General features: G+C 51.2%; 1 protein-coding gene across 3 annotated transcripts; it reads right to left on the bottom strand.

Moving 5' to 3' along the window:
* Positions 1-83: 83 nt before the first annotated feature.
* Positions 84-17,708, bottom strand: CC2D1B (coiled-coil and C2 domain containing 1B). 3 transcript variants are annotated; one of them, XM_026498105.4, is made up of 25 exons: positions 17,557-17,708; positions 15,924-16,003; positions 14,107-14,251; positions 13,004-13,107; positions 12,466-12,624; positions 11,919-12,044; positions 11,584-11,743; positions 11,195-11,376; positions 10,948-11,023; positions 10,729-10,839; positions 10,526-10,656; positions 10,225-10,297; positions 9,889-10,019; positions 9,358-9,475; positions 9,101-9,273; positions 8,572-8,697; positions 8,034-8,092; positions 7,829-7,945; positions 7,385-7,458; positions 7,183-7,241; positions 6,907-6,958; positions 6,400-6,499; positions 6,147-6,237; positions 4,833-4,962; positions 84-4,572 (listed from the first exon to the last, which is right to left on the bottom strand). In XM_026498105.4, the coding sequence occupies exons 2-24, from the start codon at positions 15,987-15,989 to the stop codon at positions 4,834-4,836; spliced, it is 2,562 nt and encodes an 853-aa protein (XP_026353890.3). In that variant the 5' UTR covers positions 15,990-16,003; positions 17,557-17,708; the 3' UTR covers positions 84-4,572; position 4,833. The 3 variants fall into 3 exon arrangements, with proteins under 3 accessions (XP_026353890.3, XP_026353889.3, XP_026353891.3); XM_026498104.4 differs by having other exon boundaries at positions 9,358-9,493; positions 17,557-17,703; XM_026498106.4 differs by lacking the exon at positions 11,919-12,044 and having other exon boundaries at positions 9,358-9,493; positions 17,557-17,703.
* Between the last annotated feature and the right edge of the window lie 334 nt (positions 17,709-18,042).

Here is an 18,042-nt window from a genome sequence, read left to right as displayed (position 1 = left end):
AGTGAATGGCAGGTATTGAATTGGGCCTTTCTGAGAAAACTGACAGAATACACTCAAGGCATTTTTAGTCCTACGCTAGAGTTATTTAAAGAATATTTTATTGAGAATAATTTAAACTTCCAGGAAAATCGCAAATACAAAAATACCCGTGTATGCTTTACCTAGATTCACCTGTTCACATACTAACTAACATTCTGCGTCATTTGCTTTAGCTTTCTCTCTCTCCATAAAAAAATTAAGGCATTTGAGAGTAAGTTGCATATACTCCTAAATAATGTTTAGTTGCTAGAAATTAACTGCAACTTCAGTCAATTTAATAGGATCCTTGAACCTAGCCTCTGTCCAGTTATGTCCGGCAGAGAATTTTCCCTCCAGGAAAGCTCCCAGCCTAGGATCAGACTCAGTGAGTAGCTGCCCTGACTCACCTTTATGTCATCAGTATTTTTGGTGAGTATAGGTTCCCCACCCTGTTTTTTAATAGAAAATGTCATCTTGTGCTTTCTCGTAATTTGAATCCGTTTGTGCATTCTTCACATTATTTAGCAGTTATACTTGGTCATCTGTAAGCAAAAGTCCTTCCTTCTTTCCTGTTCATTCAGTTTTTACTGTGGACTTATGGGTGACTCTTTGAGTAGCTCTAATTCGTTACGTTGGTGCTCAGATGGTCTCAGCTTTAGCCAGAGCCCCTTCAAGCTAGCTCCTGCGTCCTTGTGATACGCTCCTACCATTTTCTTTTTGAACACTTCCTTTTCTGGCCTAAGAACATGTTCCCAGCTCATCTTGTTTACCCTGCTCAGCTTTCCAATCAGCCATGGTTTCTTTTAGTGGGAGTGGTATTAGAAACCAGGATTTGGTTTACCCTTGATATATGTAGTTTATGTAATCATTTTCTCTTTTGTTAAAAATTTCTTTTAGTCAGGGACCAAACGGATTTCACAACTCAGTTTGAAAAATACTGGTCTAGGGCAACTCCCGTTTCACTGCCATCTTCTCAAAGCCACGACCAAGCAGGAGTCAGTCCATCTGCACTAAAAGCATAGCTCCGAGAGTCCCCAAGAATCGCTAGAAGTTAATGCAGGCCTCTGGGACAGTGAGAGCTCCCCAGTGGCTAACGTTGGGCTTAGCACTTGGCAATCACAGGCTGTGGAACTACAACAGAGCAGCGGTTTTCCAAACGGAGGCCCAAAGACCTGGCCTTGTACGTGTGCTTAGCTAAGTTTATCCCTCTTCGGGGTGGGGGAGGGGGATCCACATTCTACAGTCTCTCTCCCTATAGGCTTTGTTGATGGTAGAGACCTGTGATTGTGACCTTTCTCACAGATTCAGAACTTCTAAGGGAAGAAAAAGTAGATGCCCACAGTACACCAACTTGTAAGCACTGAGCGCCGGAACCACCACCCACCAAACCGGACAGAACCTGGAAACGCTTAACGGGGGCATGTATTTTGGGTATAACATCCAGTATGGTCTACGTGTATCTTAGAAGTTTAGAGCTTCTACAGGAGGTGGTTCGATTTTCCTGTGAGTTTATCTTCATGCTCAGTACATTTTGCAATTTTATCTGTGTTTTCTGGATCAGTGCAAGCTTTTGAATTCTACTAAGGACAGGCTCTGGCCGTGCATAGTCAAGTCCGTTCTCAACTGTATAAAAGAGCCTTTGTTTAGTAAAATCATCTTTTGAAGTTGAACATAAAGTAACCAAAGCTGGTTTACTTTTTCCCCTTATTTTATCTGTTTCTATATATTGTATATTGTAAGAATGATAGAAGTGGAGGGCTGAAACCTCACATTTCTAAATAAGTGAAATATTTCTAGAATATAAACTTAGAAGATTGAGACATAGAGATCCTTATAAAGAAGAAAATAATTGCCATCCTGGTAACTTACTAAATTAAAAAAAAAAAAGATTGAATTCTTACCAAATGTTAGGCAATGTGTGTTCTCCATGTATTTTTATCGACACTTTCTGAGCGCCTACTGGTTTCCAGGGCTACAGAAATATGGGATTTTGCCCTAAGTTCCCATCTAGTATCTTCCCTCATCCACTGTGGTTCCTGAATGCTGGTGGGCCCAAAATTTCCAGATGAATTAACTTCTAGCATAATTAGTCCCTAGGGAATAATTTAGGATTCTAATGTGTTTCAGTCATCAGGCAATCTGCTGAACATTGTTTCTATAATATGTTTGTGGTAGTGGTTTCTATTTTAATGTAATGAGATTTTTTTAGGGAGTGAATACGTGGCCAGAAGGGCTGAGGAGTGGAGCAGGAATGATAATGTCCATTTTAGAGTTTGGGAAGGTGAGACCCTAAGAGGGAAGTATCTGTGATGGAGCTGGACCAGGTGCAAGCTTGCTGGCTCTACCAGTTTCGGCCCCACAGTTTCATCCTAAAAGGAGCTATCTTAAGGAACAAGATCTTTTTGGAGCTACCCATAAATATTTAGGAAACGTGCTCAGGAACTTGGAAGTAACAGTGCAGGTTTCACAAGTAACAATGAGGGTTTCACAATCGTGCTATAAGAAAGGAAAATGATGTTAAAGTCACAAAATATTTTGCCCTTTTAATATAAATTTCTTTAAAAAAAATTTTTTTTCCCGTATTTTATTCAGTTGACAAATTCTGAAGTAATTCTGAAATGTAAAGTTATTTGGGTTGTAAGCTGTTCCCAACTGCCCATGAGTCACAGATCTTTGCTGTCTGGTTGCTGCATTAGGACAAATCTTAGGACAAGGAGGCTGGGCAGGCTCCTCCCACTAGCCATGACCCCTGTATGCCTTGGCACAACAAAGGCCTTTTAAGAATCTCAGTTTCCAAGTCCAGTGGGTGGCTTTGTCTTGCCTTTCTCAGCCTGGAGGTTCTGTTTTCCAAAAGCAAAGGGTAATAAAACAGACTGAAGTTGAACAAGTTGTGAAGGGAAATCTTTGAGGCACAGAAAACTATTAGATTGGAATAGGGCATTTCCAGCAGAGGTCTGAGTTTAAAAACTCCTAAGTCTGGTTGGAACCTCTGAGGATCATCGCAGATGTCTATCCGGCCCTTAGTAAGCATGGGGTGGGGTGCAAACACTTTAGGGCAGGAACCCTCCTGACCACCGTTTTTGCTCTAGGCCGCCTTATAAAGACTAATAACAAACCCTCCTTTTCATTCTAGATTACTGCTTGTTTGACACACAGATATGACTGCAATTAAGTTTTAGCTCTCACATCTGTGGAAATTTTGGTAGTTCACTGATAGATAAGTAAGACTTAAAGGCCTGACAACTTTTAGAAAAGAAGTCATTTGTCATTCCTGTTCTGTTACCCATGAACAGCTCTGCTCTTAAGGGCAGGAAGCACGGTCCAGCCCTATCCTGGAAAGACACAAAAAAGCTCAATCCCTGAGCTGTGCTTATGCCGTACTATAGTGACCAGTAAGCTGAATGTATTTGCTTCACTCGTAGCCTTTAAAAAATCTTAAGGAATGCTTTGTTGAACCTAATTGCTTCAAAGAAAAAAAAATGTTAAAGTTTATTTCTAAGAAATGTAGAATATTGCAGTTTTGAATATTAAATCTAAGTCTGTTATAACTACAAATCCCTCCATTGTCTCCATCCATTCAGAAAAATCCAGAGGAGAATTTCTTGGGAAGGAACTAAGGGATTTCTCTAGGTGATCAGCAGAAGACATAAGGCTTCCGCTTGCCCCTTCTCAAAAGAGGAAACCATTGCAGCAGTTTCTGTCACAATTAACAAATGTTATTGCCACTCTGGCTTTTAAAAGGGATAGGGAACAGTGCTTTTATTTAGGACTTTGATAGTTACTCTGCATATAGAGTGTAAAACCCCTATAATGAATTAGATCTAGTTTTTCAAATAAAAACGGCTACATAAAATTATATATATATATATTTTTTTTCTTCCAGTTAACAGTCGTTTAGTCTTAGGTGCATGGACCAAACCCAGATACAACCTTGCCCTTACTTCCCAGCACACATTCCTGAATGTAATCTCCCTCCTCCACTGAGCTTTGGGAAGCAGGGAGGCTAGTGCAGCAGCAGTCAGGACCCAAGGCACAGGCACAGCTGGGGTAAACGGGAGTTGTATGGGATAGGCTGCCACTGTCCCGGTGGAGTCACGGAACCCTGCCCCCACCCTAAGTGTGTGGGGGGGTTCCGATCACCCTCAAGTTCTCCCATCCCTTAGTTATTAGATCTTTTAAAGGCACATCCAGAAATGTTGCAACTGGGGGCTGGGGTAAGCTACACACAGTTGCTACACAAGGGTTAAGGGGCTGGAAGACTCCATGACACAGAGCAATGAGGCTATCTTTGCCTCCGCCCAGCGGGAGAGGGAGGCAGAGGAAGGGGGAGGGGACTCCTGTAATCCAGCCTGCTTTGGTGGAGGCCCGGAGAGGGGCCAGCAACAGGGAAGACCAGGGCTGTGCGGTCAGTAACGCACATCCTTCACAGATCTTTGGTGCTCGTGTAGCAGCATCTTCCTCATGTACCAGGGCTTCCGTAGCCAGCAAAGCTGGGAAGAGTATGCTCCTGCACACAGTCGCTGGCCTGTTTCCTCTCCCGATACCGACCGTCTCCTGCACGAGGGCACAAAGCATATGTGGTAGGTCTAAACCGCAGTGAATGCGCAAAGAGAGTTTAGAAAAGATTTCCTGCAGACAGACTTGGGATCTCCAGTTCTCTTGATCAGAAACTCAGCCTGAGCCCTACCCAAGTTTTGCCTCTTGCTTGTCCATACAGATGAGAAAATCCTAGGTTTTCTCCCCAGAGAGAAAGGGAATACTGGAAGAATCTCTGAAGGCAGAGCTTGAAGGACCCAGGCAGCTGCCCACCTTACCTTACAGGCCCCTGGGCTCCAGGACCAGCCAGTTTTCAGTGACCATCTGTACATCCTGGCCACTCAGAGGCTCCCGCAGCCTCACCTTCACCTCCAGCTTGCCCCCAGTGGGCTTCCTTCCATCCAGGACCTGTGAAGACCACAGAGAGAGATGGTAACTAAGAGAGGGCAGGGGCCGGGAAGAGACAGCTCCCTGGCTGAGGCTGGGCAAGGAAGGAGCTCACCTGTCCTGCAGTGTCAACACAGGAGTCCATTTCATGACAACCCTGCACTCCTGCTTTTTTGGTGGTTTTAGGTTAAGTCTTACAAGTAACATGTAAATCCAAATAAGGGTCAGTGCCTTGAAGTGGAGATGAGAAACCCAGAGCTCTGCCCTCTCGGCTTCCCCACAGCAACTCCTGGAAAAAACGCTCTGGCTTCAAGCTACAGCCTGAAAACCACTAAGCCCAAGCCCATACTTCACAGACGGGCAGAAAGTGAATGGTAAGGTTATACAGCCACTGTGGGGTGAGGCTAGGACTAGAACCCAGGCCAAGAGTTTCTTTCCACGCACTACACTGCTTCCCTCCTCCTGCAGCAGCTGGAGCCTGGGCAGCTGGAGCGCAAAGCAGTGGCCTGCCTGCAGTGGGGCCAATACGGAGCAGGCCCTGCGTAAGAACATCTCCCCCAAGACAGGAAGTGGGGGCAGGCACACGTAGGAGAAGCCCCAGCCTACAAAAGCATCCGCAAGGATCTGGGCCAAGGCCTGCCAGGGGCACGATACATGTGCTCATGGAACACCCTTCTCACTGGACCTTAGTTTCCTCACCTGTCCGAGCTCTCAGAGTCCCCGCCTATGAAATTCAATGAGTTCACAGAGGTTTAAGGACCTGATCTGGAGCCAGTTCCTGGACACAGACTAGCTGCATTCTGCGGGGCGGCAGGGGGGCCGTGCCAATCTGAAACTGCCTTTACGCCCAGAGCTTCGTCATGCTGCTAGACAACTGCCCCAACCGCAACTCTGTCCCCACAAAACCTAGGAATTCATATATGCTGAGTTGACAGGAACGATTAGACCCCTCAAAAGCCCTCTAATCCACCTGGGAACTTAGGTGACTCAGAGTGTTGTGGAAAGTATCATTGCTTCCCGTCCAGTGATGCCATGGCATTTTCTCAGACCCTGTCAATCTCCATTTGTGGAATGGGAATAGCACCTAGTCTACAGCACATTCCTGGATGTCTTATGATGAAGGGGCACCAAAAACCTACAATAGGGACTGATGCTCAATGAATGTCAGTTCTTACTTGCCGAGCCCTCTGGTTTGCTCACCCTACCTCCACAATCTCTCTGATTTCACACTCATTCTCCAGCCGCTCCAGCTTCAGGTGGGCTGTGCCAACCAGCTTGTCGCTTCTGAAGAAGGATCTGGCGAACCAAGAATCAGCAGAGTGTCGGACCGGGAAGAGTAGGGAAGGTAGAAATGAGCCAGCTAGGCCCACTGCAGGAAAACAGCAGCAGCAGGGGCAGCAACCGAAGCTACTCCTTCCGCCCAGCCCACCTTGGCAGTGTAACTGACCAGGAACTCACCCTTTGTGGAAGATTTCAAACTTGATTCCTTTGCTTTGGATCACCCGCCTGAAGCCCCGGTGGTTTCGGTTGATGTTTAGTTTGAAGAGCTGATCAAATTCTGCAAGAATGGGAGAAGACAAGAAGTGGCTCGGGCTCCCAAGGATCTCCTGAGGAAGTGGAAACCGAGGCTCACAGCTGGCCTCCCCTACCTCTCTGCCTGCAATTTAGAGTGACTGCCACCCGAGGGTGGTAGAGCTAGGTCCTGGCCTTGGAAGTTCACACAATTTTTGTACTCTTACTAGACACAGATTCTACCAAAAAGGGAAGAATTTGGATTCAAGTCCCATTTCCACCACCTCCTTGCTGTGGGGCCCTAGGCAAGTAACTCTACTTCTCTGAGCCTCCATTTCCCCAGGTGCCTTCCTCCCAAGCTGAGTAAACCAACTAAGATAACAGACCTGAAAGCGCTCTAAAAACAAAAGTGCTGCACACGTATCAGAGCGAGTAGAAGAAAGTGGTCCTCACCTGGAGAGTTTGTGTTCTTCACCACAGCTGTTTTGCTTTTTTGAGCCTGGTCCTAAAGCAGTAAGATGGGAGAAGTCAGGACAGCTTGAAAAAAGAGCTCTACAGTACGAAGAGTCTCACTGCTACGGGAAATGACTGCCCCCTGTAAGGAATGCACCCAAAGGTCTTCAAGCCTTCCCAGTGGCCAGACCTCCCAGGGAATGCAGAGAAATTGAGCACAGGGCCCTGGAATGGAATATGGGGTTCAGGGGAACCCTACCTCTACCTGAACCTCACCGAGTTAGGGTAGTGGAACTCAAATCGCACAAAAGCATCCAAGTCATCAGGAGTCACCCCTGTGAAGGAGAAAGGGGATCCAGGGTCAGGAGGAGGAACCAGGAGCCCAGTGCTTGATAAGGAGGGAGAGCCAGTGCCTCTCTCTTGGCCAGGGGTGAAGTGTCTGGGCAAGAGCCTGGAGGAGACGAGGCCCTAGGGCTACCTGAAGGGGCTGGGAGGTTCATTCCCCGGACAATGATCAGATGCATTTCTGTGCTGTTGAGTTCTGAGAAGATCCTGTAGCCAAGACGCAAGGAGAAAGAACAAGGTGAAGGAGAGTGGTAGGACGAGGTCCCCTCTTCGGTGCTTATTTGCCGCCTGCCTCGCTAGGAGGCGGTCAGGGGTGTAGGCCCAGGGAAGCAGAGCTTGTCCGGGCAGAGTGGTAGAGCTGGTACACAGACCTCAGCCCTACGTGACCCCCAGTCCAGAGTTCCTTCCATAGCCACCACAGCTGAGCTTTTCCCAGGCAGGCAACCATAGCCCATTCCTCCCTAACCCCAGTGCCAACAGCAGGGCTAAGCCTAGGAAGCCTCACTAAAAGGGCCTAAGTTGCCAGTCTCCATCCCTATTCCTGCATGGAGCCACTGTTTCCCTTAGGCTTTGGCACCTCACAGTCTGGAATGTCTTCAACTCAAAGTGATGGCTGGGAGGGTCAAGGCCCTGGGCCTGAGCCAGCTGCAGGATCTCAAGCTGCTTCTTACGGTCCTGAGCGAGATTCTCAAACCTGATGGGGATGGGTGGGCACATGAGCATGGCAGGGCTTGTTTTCTCCTGCCCACCCAGTAAGCCCCAGCCCCAGGCCTGGCACTTACCTGGTAGTCTCAGCCACATTGCCCTGGTGCATGAACTGCTTGGAGAACAGCAGACACTTCTGAAAATAAGGACCCAGACTGACTCCAGAGCCCAAAGCAGGACTGTCTAGGTTGGCATTTGAGACCTGACTTCTGAAAGCTCTGACCTTCTTCTGTAGCCTCACCCCTCCTTCCCCCAACACATACTCCAAGGCCACTGTTCCCAAGTTCCATCACACTTTTCTGCCTAGGTTTTTGCTGTTTTCTTTCCTGAAGACAGCCATTCCCCCAAAATTCACTTATCAAACTCCTGTTCTTCCCTCAAACCCTAACAGAAACATCAGAAGCAGACTTAAAGGCAGCAATTCAGACAGATACACACACACACACACAAACACACACACGTCCGTCTCCCTTTGCACTTCTGTCTTCCTCCTGTCTTCAAAGGACTTTCCCCATGGTCACAAACGGTAAGCAGAAGAGCCAGATCTTGAATCCAGGCCTTTCTCTGAAGGGGCTGTGGGCACAGAGAGGGGAGACAGACAAGCAGTCCACTGACCTCATGTTGCTCCAGAAGCATTTTTTGTAGCTGGGCGTACACCTCCTCTGCCTTCTGGGAGAGTCGCAGGTCCTCATGGTGAATGAGGATGAAGTCACCCTCCTCATCCGTCAAGGGTGAAGGCACCTGCCCAGGTCACAAGGCCCCTCAGGGGCCCCAAGAGTCAGATTATTCCTCTACTGAGCCTAACAAATGCAGAATCCAAACTAAATGTTTCTCCGGGGTCTGCTAACCTCCAGTGATGGGAACCCACTGCCTCCCATTCTATCCCAGGCTGCCGCAATGCTCTGCTTTCCACTAGCCTTGCCCTATCTTGTCATCTCTGACCACAGGCAGCCCACCTGGCCTTCCCTGGCCTCTCTCGGGGCCATGGGGTAGACTGGCATAAGGAACAAGCTCTTTCCCAGCTGTCACCATATCCCAGCTGCCTCCTGCCCCCACCAAGCAGCTGCTTCATTCCCAGCCCTGTCAAGCCTGCCAATGCCGCCTCTGCCTGAGAAGTCCTGCTGCTCAGCGAGGTGAGACTCACCTTGGAGAGGTCCACATGTCGGCCAGCTCGTACCTGCATGATCTGAGCCTCAAGGCATTTGGCCACCCGCAAGTGGGCTTTGGCCTGCTCCAGGTCTTGGCCACGCTTGGCCTGCAGGGCTGCCCGCTGGTACTGCAGTTTCCGTGCCTCTAGCAATGCCAGCTGCTCCCGCACTGAAGGACGAGGGACAACGGTTAGAGCCAGGCCTGTCCCTCACTAGAGCTTTCACTCCTCCATCCCTCTTCCCCCCAACTCACCAGAGGGACTCAGTGACTCCTTAGAACTTGAGGCCTTGGATTCAGGCAGGGCCCGGAACGAAGGTACCACAGGCTTTGCTGGCTTCTTGGCCACTGGGGCCTGGGCTGGGGGCTCATCCTGCAGGTGCCCACGAAGCTGTCACAGGGGACCTGTTCCCCACCCGGGCTATGGCAGCTCCCAGACCTGGGCTCTCTTCCTAATGATGCACTAACTTGCTGTGTAACCTGAAATGAATGGCTTCCCTTCACGGGCCCTGGAGAATCTCAGAGCTGGAAGCAGCCTCAAAACCTTCCCAGTAGGAAACAGCAGGGTAATGGGCACTGAACCTGGGCCCTGGAGTTAAGACACTGGTTTGAATCTAGCTCTGCTAACTCCTAGCTGGGTGTACTTGGCCAAGTTTTCTCAGTAAAAAAGAAAGCATACCTACCTCACTGGGCTTGTTAGTAAGGACAACAACAGGGTCTGGGTTTACCCCACATCTGCTACTTTCCCCCCCACCAACCCCTGGAGTCTCAGGCCCTCTGCCAAACCTCATCCTCATTTTCCTCTGCCGGGGCTGTATCCTCCACGGAAGCCAGTTTCTGGGCAGCTGCTAAAGTAGCTGCCACTGCATCCTCCTCAGTGCCCACGGTGGGTTCCAGGCCAGGAATGGGGGGGAATCCTGTGGAAGAAAGAGACAGCTGGCAGAGAGTAGGGTAGCCCTGGGGAGGCACTAGGCTGCTGTGGGCCTTGGCTGCGTCTTCCTGGCCATGGCTGGGCCGGATGGCTCCCACAGAGCAGAGGCAGATACACAAGAAAACATTTCCCCCTCCCCCTATCTTGCTCAGAGACCTCCTCATAGAGCCCCTAGGCCAAGCCCCACTCACCTGGAGGAACAGGCAACTCAGCAAAGTCAACTCTCCGTCCTGCCCGGTGGGCTCGAATGGCATCTTGATATTGCTGCAAGGGGAGGGAGGGACTTAGGGTGGGTAGCAGTCTGCAGGTTCCACACAGGGAGAAGACTGAAAGCAGCCCCAAAAGGAAAAAGAGCCCCTGAGGCAGCAGGAAGTCCAGAAAGAGAGACAGACAGATGGAGACTCAAAGACCAAGGGTAGCTGCAGCAACAGAGAGCAGCCACCCAGGGAGACAGGCTGACACAGGCGAGGGGCTGTACAGCTGTGGGCCCACCTTGGCAATGCGCTCGTGCATCCTCGCCTTGCGCTCATCCCCACTGCCCCGCGCCTGCGTGCCTGCCTCACGGTACTTGTTCAGTCTCTGCTGCAGGGCATCCAGCACCGTCTGTGGCTCAGCAGGGACCACTTAAAGGAGAAAAGAAATGGCATCAACTCTGCTGCCTCTCCCCAGGCCCCCACTACACCATCCCATCCTACCTGGGGCTGCTGGAGTGTCAGAGGCCATCACTGGCTGTACTCGCTCCACTGCTGGGGGTACAACTGAGGGTGCTGTGAGAGCCTTGGAAGCATGTGGAAGGGGCTTCAGATCTGGGGACCCAGAGGAGAGGTGTTAAGCAGAGGTGCCTGGCCAGTCCCAGCCCTGAAACTTCCCAATCCCAGCCTGAGCAGGCCCCACCCCACTGTCCCCATACTGACCCTCTGGTGCTGGGGGCATGGCACTCAGGTCCACAGGCTGCCCCTTCTCCAGGGCCTCCAGGACCGCACCAAATCTCTGAGTAGGAAAAGCAGGTGTGAGCATAAAGCCAGGGAACACCTACACTGAAAAAACCCCTCAGAGCAGTCTCATTCACACTCAGTCTACATGCATGACCTTGAGCTGATCACTGCCCCCATCTGTGAAATAAGGGCTTGGACACAGGGCTTCTGAGTCAAGACATCATACCTTCCCAATCCTCATGAGCTCTCGGGCACGGTCGAGATCTCCAGCCCGCTTGGCATTCAGGGCAGCCAATTTGTATTCTCTCTGTCGAGCCAACAAGAGGGCCTGTGGGTCTGGGTCTGAATCAGGTGGGGCAGAAATGCCAGGGCTGCCTAAGAGGCTTGTCTCCGGCTGAGAGGGCTTGTCTATTAAGAAACAAAAAGCCCGCAGAAGGGGCATAAGGGTTAAGGAAGAAGGTGCACACTTTGGGTTCCCGTGCCTACACGTCTTTGGCCTGAGGACCTTTCTGGGTAGGTGCAACTGACGACAACGGACAGCGAGGCAGGACGGGGAGGCAGGCCATGGGTTCTGACTTTGGAGACTAGGACAGGACTTGGAATGTCTCCAGATACCTGGCTCCATGGTGAAGGGAGCTGGGGCATCTGCCTCAGGGCTCCTGTCGGTTGTTTCCCGGGGGGCCGGCTGTCTCTTGCCCAAGGCCACTGGCGGTGGAATCTCATCCTCGCTGATCTTCCTGCCTTTCCTCACAGCAGCCAGCTGCGCCTCCAGAGTCTGAGGGAGAGAACCAGAAGCCCAGCCAGCCATCTCAGCCTGAACCCTGCTTGAAGACAGGGCTGGAATCCTTCACCTTCACAAGGCTAGTGGGGAAGCCGCCCCTCTTGCTGCTTTACCCACTGCCTTCAGCCCTGCTCCTCCCAGCCCTGCTCTCTGGCTAGGCCCAACCCACCTTCAGGCCACGCTCACAGCGCCTGGCTTTGGCTGCTTCACCTGCCTCCTTGGCACTGGCTGCAGCCTCCCGGTAGTTGTGGATCCGATCCTCCAGTAGAGCCTGCAGCCCCTGAGGCCCTCCAGCCTGTAGATACTTCAGTTCAGGGCATGGCCACTCCAGGGCCAGCTAGGCCCTTGCTGCTCCCTCCCTGCAAGGAAGCTGCCCCAGAAAATGGAGCTTTTGGATTCAAGGAGAAGGAAGAGCCTAAAAGCCTCAAGGTGGGAGGCAAAGACTCACTGGAGAGGCCAGAGGCCATGTCAGAGAAAAACACAGAGGCCTAGACAGCCAGGAAATGGCTGTAGGGGGTGGTCTGGGAGAACAGAGAGGCCTTTGAGGCTGTCCAGCCACCAAGCAGTTTCCCATGCTCTGACTCTGCTTGGGGCAGCTGCTGGAGGAGGACCCTGGAAAGGGTGACTGCAGCCTTTCTACGCAAGCCGTGCCACATGCATGCTACACACAGACATGAAGGGGCAGTGGAGGCACACAGGGTCCCTCCAGAACCTACCTGAGCTGCTGGGACTGAAGCTGTTAGTAGAGCTGTCTGCCCTGGAGCTTCAATGCTTTCCTGTTCCTTCTCCTCTTCAGAGCCACCTGGGCTAGCTGTCTTATCACCATCCAAGGGCCCAGCCTCCTCATCTGCACCCAGGACCTCCTGCAGCTCAGTCTGGGGGGAGACAAGTCTCAGGAACTTGGGAACCTCAGGGCCATACCCATGATAGCATCTGAGAATAAAGGACCCTCTCCCCCAGCAGTATTTCCCAGCATCAGTCACTGTGCCTATCCCTGTGTCCTCTTTACCAAAACACTCCTTTATTCTGACGAAGGAGAGCCTTCAAAACAGTGAAGACTCCAAATCTGAAAATCCCTGAATGCATAGCTCAGACCAGACATCAAAAGAGACTAGTCTCACACTGTAGTTAGGGAAATGGACCCCAGAAGGGCAAGACACTCACTCAACCTCAGAACACACAAAGAGACAAACCCCAAGGCCTCCTCCACAGGCTTGATCACAGAGCCCTCAGACACCAGCGTAGCAGACGCACCAGCAAGTCTGCATCCTCCTCCAGCCCTTCCTCCTCCTCTTCCTCCTCCACATCCCGCATACAGTCGGCAGCCAACTTCTCGATGTGGGCCATAGGCAGGGGGGCTGAGGGAAGAGGGTCACAGAGGTTTAGGCAATTAGAAAAGGTCCATGAGGAGGATCTTCAATCCACTGTGCCAGCAAGACACACCCACGTAGAAATCCTCCTTCCCTTCCACAGCCCAAGTCCCACCTGGAAAATTCCTGCTCTTCCTTTATGACCCAGCTCAAAAGACCCTCAGCTGGGAAAGCTTCCTGGGAATGCTCCCTTCTTGGCATTTTTGTTGTCATAGTTATTCACAGACACGTCCATTCATTCCCCCAACCACTTGTTTTGCATATGTAAAGATTTTTTAACATCCACTGAAGCTTCACAATAATTTTGCAAGACAGATAATATCAGACCCTTTTTATAGGAGCGAACTAATAATAATAATACCAATGTTAATTTTCCTCACATTGCAATCCTAGTAAGTGGGAGAGCCAAGATTCAAACCCAGGCTCATCTAACTCCAAAGCAGGTTTGGACTGAAGAGAGAAGGGCCATGGGTCTCCCAGACCAGTGATGCCCTTCCCAGGTCCTCCCATTGTCCACATCTTAGGGGCACATGGGATGGGGGATGGTTCTCGCTCAAAGAAAGGTTTAGACCCTCAGACCCTCCCAGGCTTCAGGTCTCTGTCCTCTTCCAGGCTGGGGAGGGAGATTCCACTAGTCATTCAACACAATTTCTATACACTTATGTGCTCAATGCAGTCTGTGCTGAGCTCTTCCTCTACACTGGGCTCTGGCTAGTGCAAAGACGGAGACATGAGTCAGTGTGAGAATCAGACTGCTGACTATCCATAATGGGGAGAGGCACAGTCAGAGAAGGAATGAGCTTCCTATCACACAGGTGTATGAGCAAGGCCAGACAGCCTCTTGGGGGGAGGGCTGCAGAAGGATGGATATCAGAAGGACCAGGTGATCTAACTGGCTCCTCCCAGCTAGGAGGAGAGAACCCACTCTACCACCTGCCTGAACCCTTCTGGTCCCAGCAGTGAGCCAGTCCAGCGCCGCAAACTCACCCTGCCCCTTGGGTGTTGGCTTCCTGCCTGTGGCCCCTGCTTCTCCAGTGAGGGCCAGCAGTTCAGCCTCCAGGTCTCCGTCATCTTCAGTCTCCTCCATCCCCAGCAGCATGTCCTCAGGGCTGAACTCCACAAAGAGCCCCAGCTGAGAGCAGAGAACGGTTCTTAGGAACCACACAATGAGGACCAGTCCCAGAGCCAGTCTTTGGCGGTCAGTGGGTCCTTCATTACATATGAGGCCGAATGTGCAGACAGGGAAACTACGGCAACATTAGTCTTTGGGACGATTATCTCCCTAGGGACTGCGAAGACCCCAGTAAGACTACATTGCCATTATTATTACTCACGGCATAAGAGCACCAGCTGTCAGGCACTATACTCCGTATTCTATGTGATTATCTTCGTTAATTCTCACAATCCTGAGACGTAGGTCCTATTTTTTTTTTTTTTTTAATTGTGGTAAAACACATGTAACAGGGGCATCTGGCTGGCTCAGTTGGAAGAGTTTGTGACTCTTGATCTTGGGGCCGTGAGTCTGAGCCCCACACTGGGTGTAGAAATTACTTAAAAATAAACAAACTTTAAAACAAAGCAAAACAAGGGGTGCCTGGGTGGCTCAGTTGGTTAAGCGTCTCCCTTTGGCTCAGGTCATGGACTCAGGTCACAATCTCAGAGTCCTGGGATGGAGCCCTGCATCATTAGGCTCCCTGCTCAGTGGGGAGTCTTCTTCTCCTTCTCCCTCTGCAAACCCCCCTCCCCCGCTTGTGTGTGTGCACACTCTTTCTCTCAAATGAATAAGTAAAATCTTTAAAAAAATCAAAACATATGTAACATAAAAATTATCACCTTAGCCATTTTTTTAAAAGTAAGGTCTATGTCCAATACGGGACTCAGGACCCTAGGATCGAGAGTTGCATGCCCTACTGACTGAGCCGGCCAGGCACCCCTCACCTCAACCATTAAGTACTTTCACACTGTTGTACTACCACCGCCGCCATCCGCCCACAGAACTCTTTTCATCATCTTCAACCACTCCCCTTTCGCCTCTCCCATACCCCATCAACAACCATTCTACTTTCTGTCTCTTAACTACTCTAAGAAAAGGTAGCCCTATTTTTATCTCCACGCTCAGGGGAAACTGAAGCAGCCATGTAAGTGCCAGAGCTAGAATTTAAAGGCCTTGTGATTTCAGGCTATGCTCTTTATCCCACAACCTCCTTTACCCACCTCTTTTTAAAATAAATAAATAAATAAACTTATTTATTTATTTATTTATTTATTTATTTATTTCCCACCTCTTTTAAAATAAAAATGGACTAAGAAGTTTCAGAACTTGGGCCCAGAAGAAGTAAACGGAGCAGATTACAGGACAGACCTCTCAGTCTCCCACCTGGGCCACAGCCCTGTGTCCCTAAGCAGTAAAACTCTTCCAGTGACCACAGTTCTGAAGCCCTGGCATCCTTGGCTGGCAAGCAAAATAAGCAAAATCATGGCCCTAAATGAGAAACCCATGACAGTGATGACACCCCATCAGAACAGCCCAAATTTGGTGGCTCCTTAGCCCTCCAGATCACTCATATGGAGATGGCCATGGCAGCAGGATGCCTGGGTTGAAATACAGCAGAGTTCAGGCCTCATCTCCCACATGTGGGTGGCAGGGGGTAGTCAGAGGGTCTCTAACAGCTCTGCCAACTCCAGGAGGAACTGTTCAAAGTCTCTGGACTAATGGGGAAAACAAAAAGGCGACCCAGTTTGCCCAAACTGTCTAGAGAGCCCCCCTCGGACTGGCCCGGGAGTGAAGGAGGCTATATCCATACCTGCTTTGCAGCTGCCACACCCTGGCCACTGGCCTGAGGGCCTTTCCGAGGTCTTGGCCCTGGCATCTTCACGGTGGTACCTGTATGATGGGGAGGGAAGAGACTCAGACTGGAGCAGCCTACAAAGCCCCACCCCCCAATAGTGCTACCTGAGCTAGGGTGTGGTTAGTAAACTGCCAAACCAGAGAAAAAAGGCAAACTTTAACAACGAAGGATGAAATACTGTCGTTGGAATCATAGCACTGGAGCAAACAATATAGGAGATGGAAGGGATGGGGCGCACCTGTTAATGGGTTTAAGTGGACAGTGGGGACACACAATAAGAACTTACTGAACTGAGTGACCAATTTGGATTAAACGCAAGAGGCTGGGGGAGGGGCATAAGAAGGCAGATTCAGGGATCAGGTGGGTGCAAGGCTGGATAGGATTCAGAAAGGCTCTAAAGCTGTGTTGTCAAACATGGCAGCCATGTTGCGATTTAACTTTAAATTAAAATTTAAAATCCAGTTCCTCAACTAGTGTCTACCACTGGCCAGATGAACATTTTCATCACCACACGAAGTTCTGTTGGACTGTTCTGCTCCAGGGAAATCTGAGTCAGCATTCTGATTCAGATATCTCACAACCTTTCACAGGACCCACTACTGAAAGACCCTGGGCCAGGCACTGCAAGAGCAGGAATGAATCTGACATGGTCTCAGCCCTCAGAGAGCATTTACACGGTGGACGCAGCCTCGGCAATAGACAAAACCCACACAGGGCTGCTCCAGGGGCCCTGGATCCCCAGGAGCCGCCACTTGTCCAGCACAGAGAGAAAAGACTTCATGGAGAACGTGATGCTTGTGCTGAGTCATGAACAAGTTGGGGGTAAGGAAGGGATATGGAATTCCAGAGGGAACAACCTGACAATGGTTCCCAGGTGAGAAACAGTTTGATCTGCTCAAGCTAAAGACCTGGGATTACTGTGAGACAAGAACTAGTACAAGCGAAGCTGAAAATCTGTACAGGGGGCAAAACGGAAAATCCTTTAAGCCTAAAGGACTGTGGGCATGGTCCTGAGGGCAGTGGACGTGACGGGACCAGGTCGGCGATTCAGAAACCTCCCTCCGGCTGCAAAGGGGAAGAGGTTGGAGAGTGGAGGCTGGAAGCCTTCTCGGTACCGAGCATCTCGCAACGGTCCCTGCGAAAGTGGCGAACGGAGGGGAGCGCGGGGGTGGCGTCGGGGATGAAGAGAAGCGGATGGATTCCACACTGAGAGGGTAAACTCAACAGGGCTCCGAGGTTAACTGGATGTGGGCGCACGGGAGGGGGCGCTCACGGTGACTCCAGCCGTCAGAGTTCGCTGACTTAGGTGAAGGGCCGGCCGTCACCTGAGCCGGGGGCTCGGAATGAGCGGACTCGGGGAAGAGACGAGGTCAGACAGGCCGAGTCTGCGGCTCCGGGGCATCGGGCTGGGAGCGTCGGTGCTGGGCCCGGACTCGGGAGAGAAGACGACAGCGGAGGGCGCAGGGGAGACGAAGCCGAGGGACCCCACTCCCGCGCGGCAGGACGCGCCGCCCTGCCCTGCCCCAGCGCCTCCATCTCCCCCGCAGCCCCGTATCTGCCCTCGCCGGGGGGTGGGTACGCTGCATACCTCACGCGGGATCCGAAACCAGCCTGGGCCTGATCCCGCCCGGCACCGCCCAGGGCTCCCGCCGCCCCCGGGCGGCGGCGGCAGCGGCGGCAGCGGCGGTGACAGGAAGCGACCCTGCGGGAGACTGCTCGCGCCCTAACACGTGACTCCACGGCCCGTAAGTCGCCCACTACGCATGCGCAAGATGAGGTGGGCGTGACGTTCCAACAGGTGACTCGAAGGGTGAGGTTTTCAGCGCGCAGGCGCCTTCGAGCAGGTAACGCGGCGCTCGCTAGGGCGGTTTTGGGGTGTGCCGCTGCTTGCGCAAATGCAGTAGGTGCGTCCCCTGCCCCTGCATTTACAACTTCCCCGGGCCTGGCGTAGGCTCCGCCCTAGAGGAGGGCCTTCCCTGCTTGCCACCTTCGTTGGGATTTTCTTTGTAATTGAGTCTGGAGAAATGAGAACGGGGCTCGCCGTTTCTTAATCATTCAGCAACTGAATGTACCT

The sequence above is a fragment of the Ursus arctos genome, unplaced genomic scaffold (assembly GCF_023065955.2).
Source record: "Ursus arctos isolate Adak ecotype North America unplaced genomic scaffold, UrsArc2.0 scaffold_12, whole genome shotgun sequence".
Classification (NCBI taxonomy): domain Eukaryota; kingdom Metazoa; phylum Chordata; class Mammalia; order Carnivora; family Ursidae; genus Ursus; species Ursus arctos.
The sequence above is the reverse complement of the archived record's forward strand: the minus strand, read 5'-3'. Positions and strand labels throughout refer to the sequence as shown.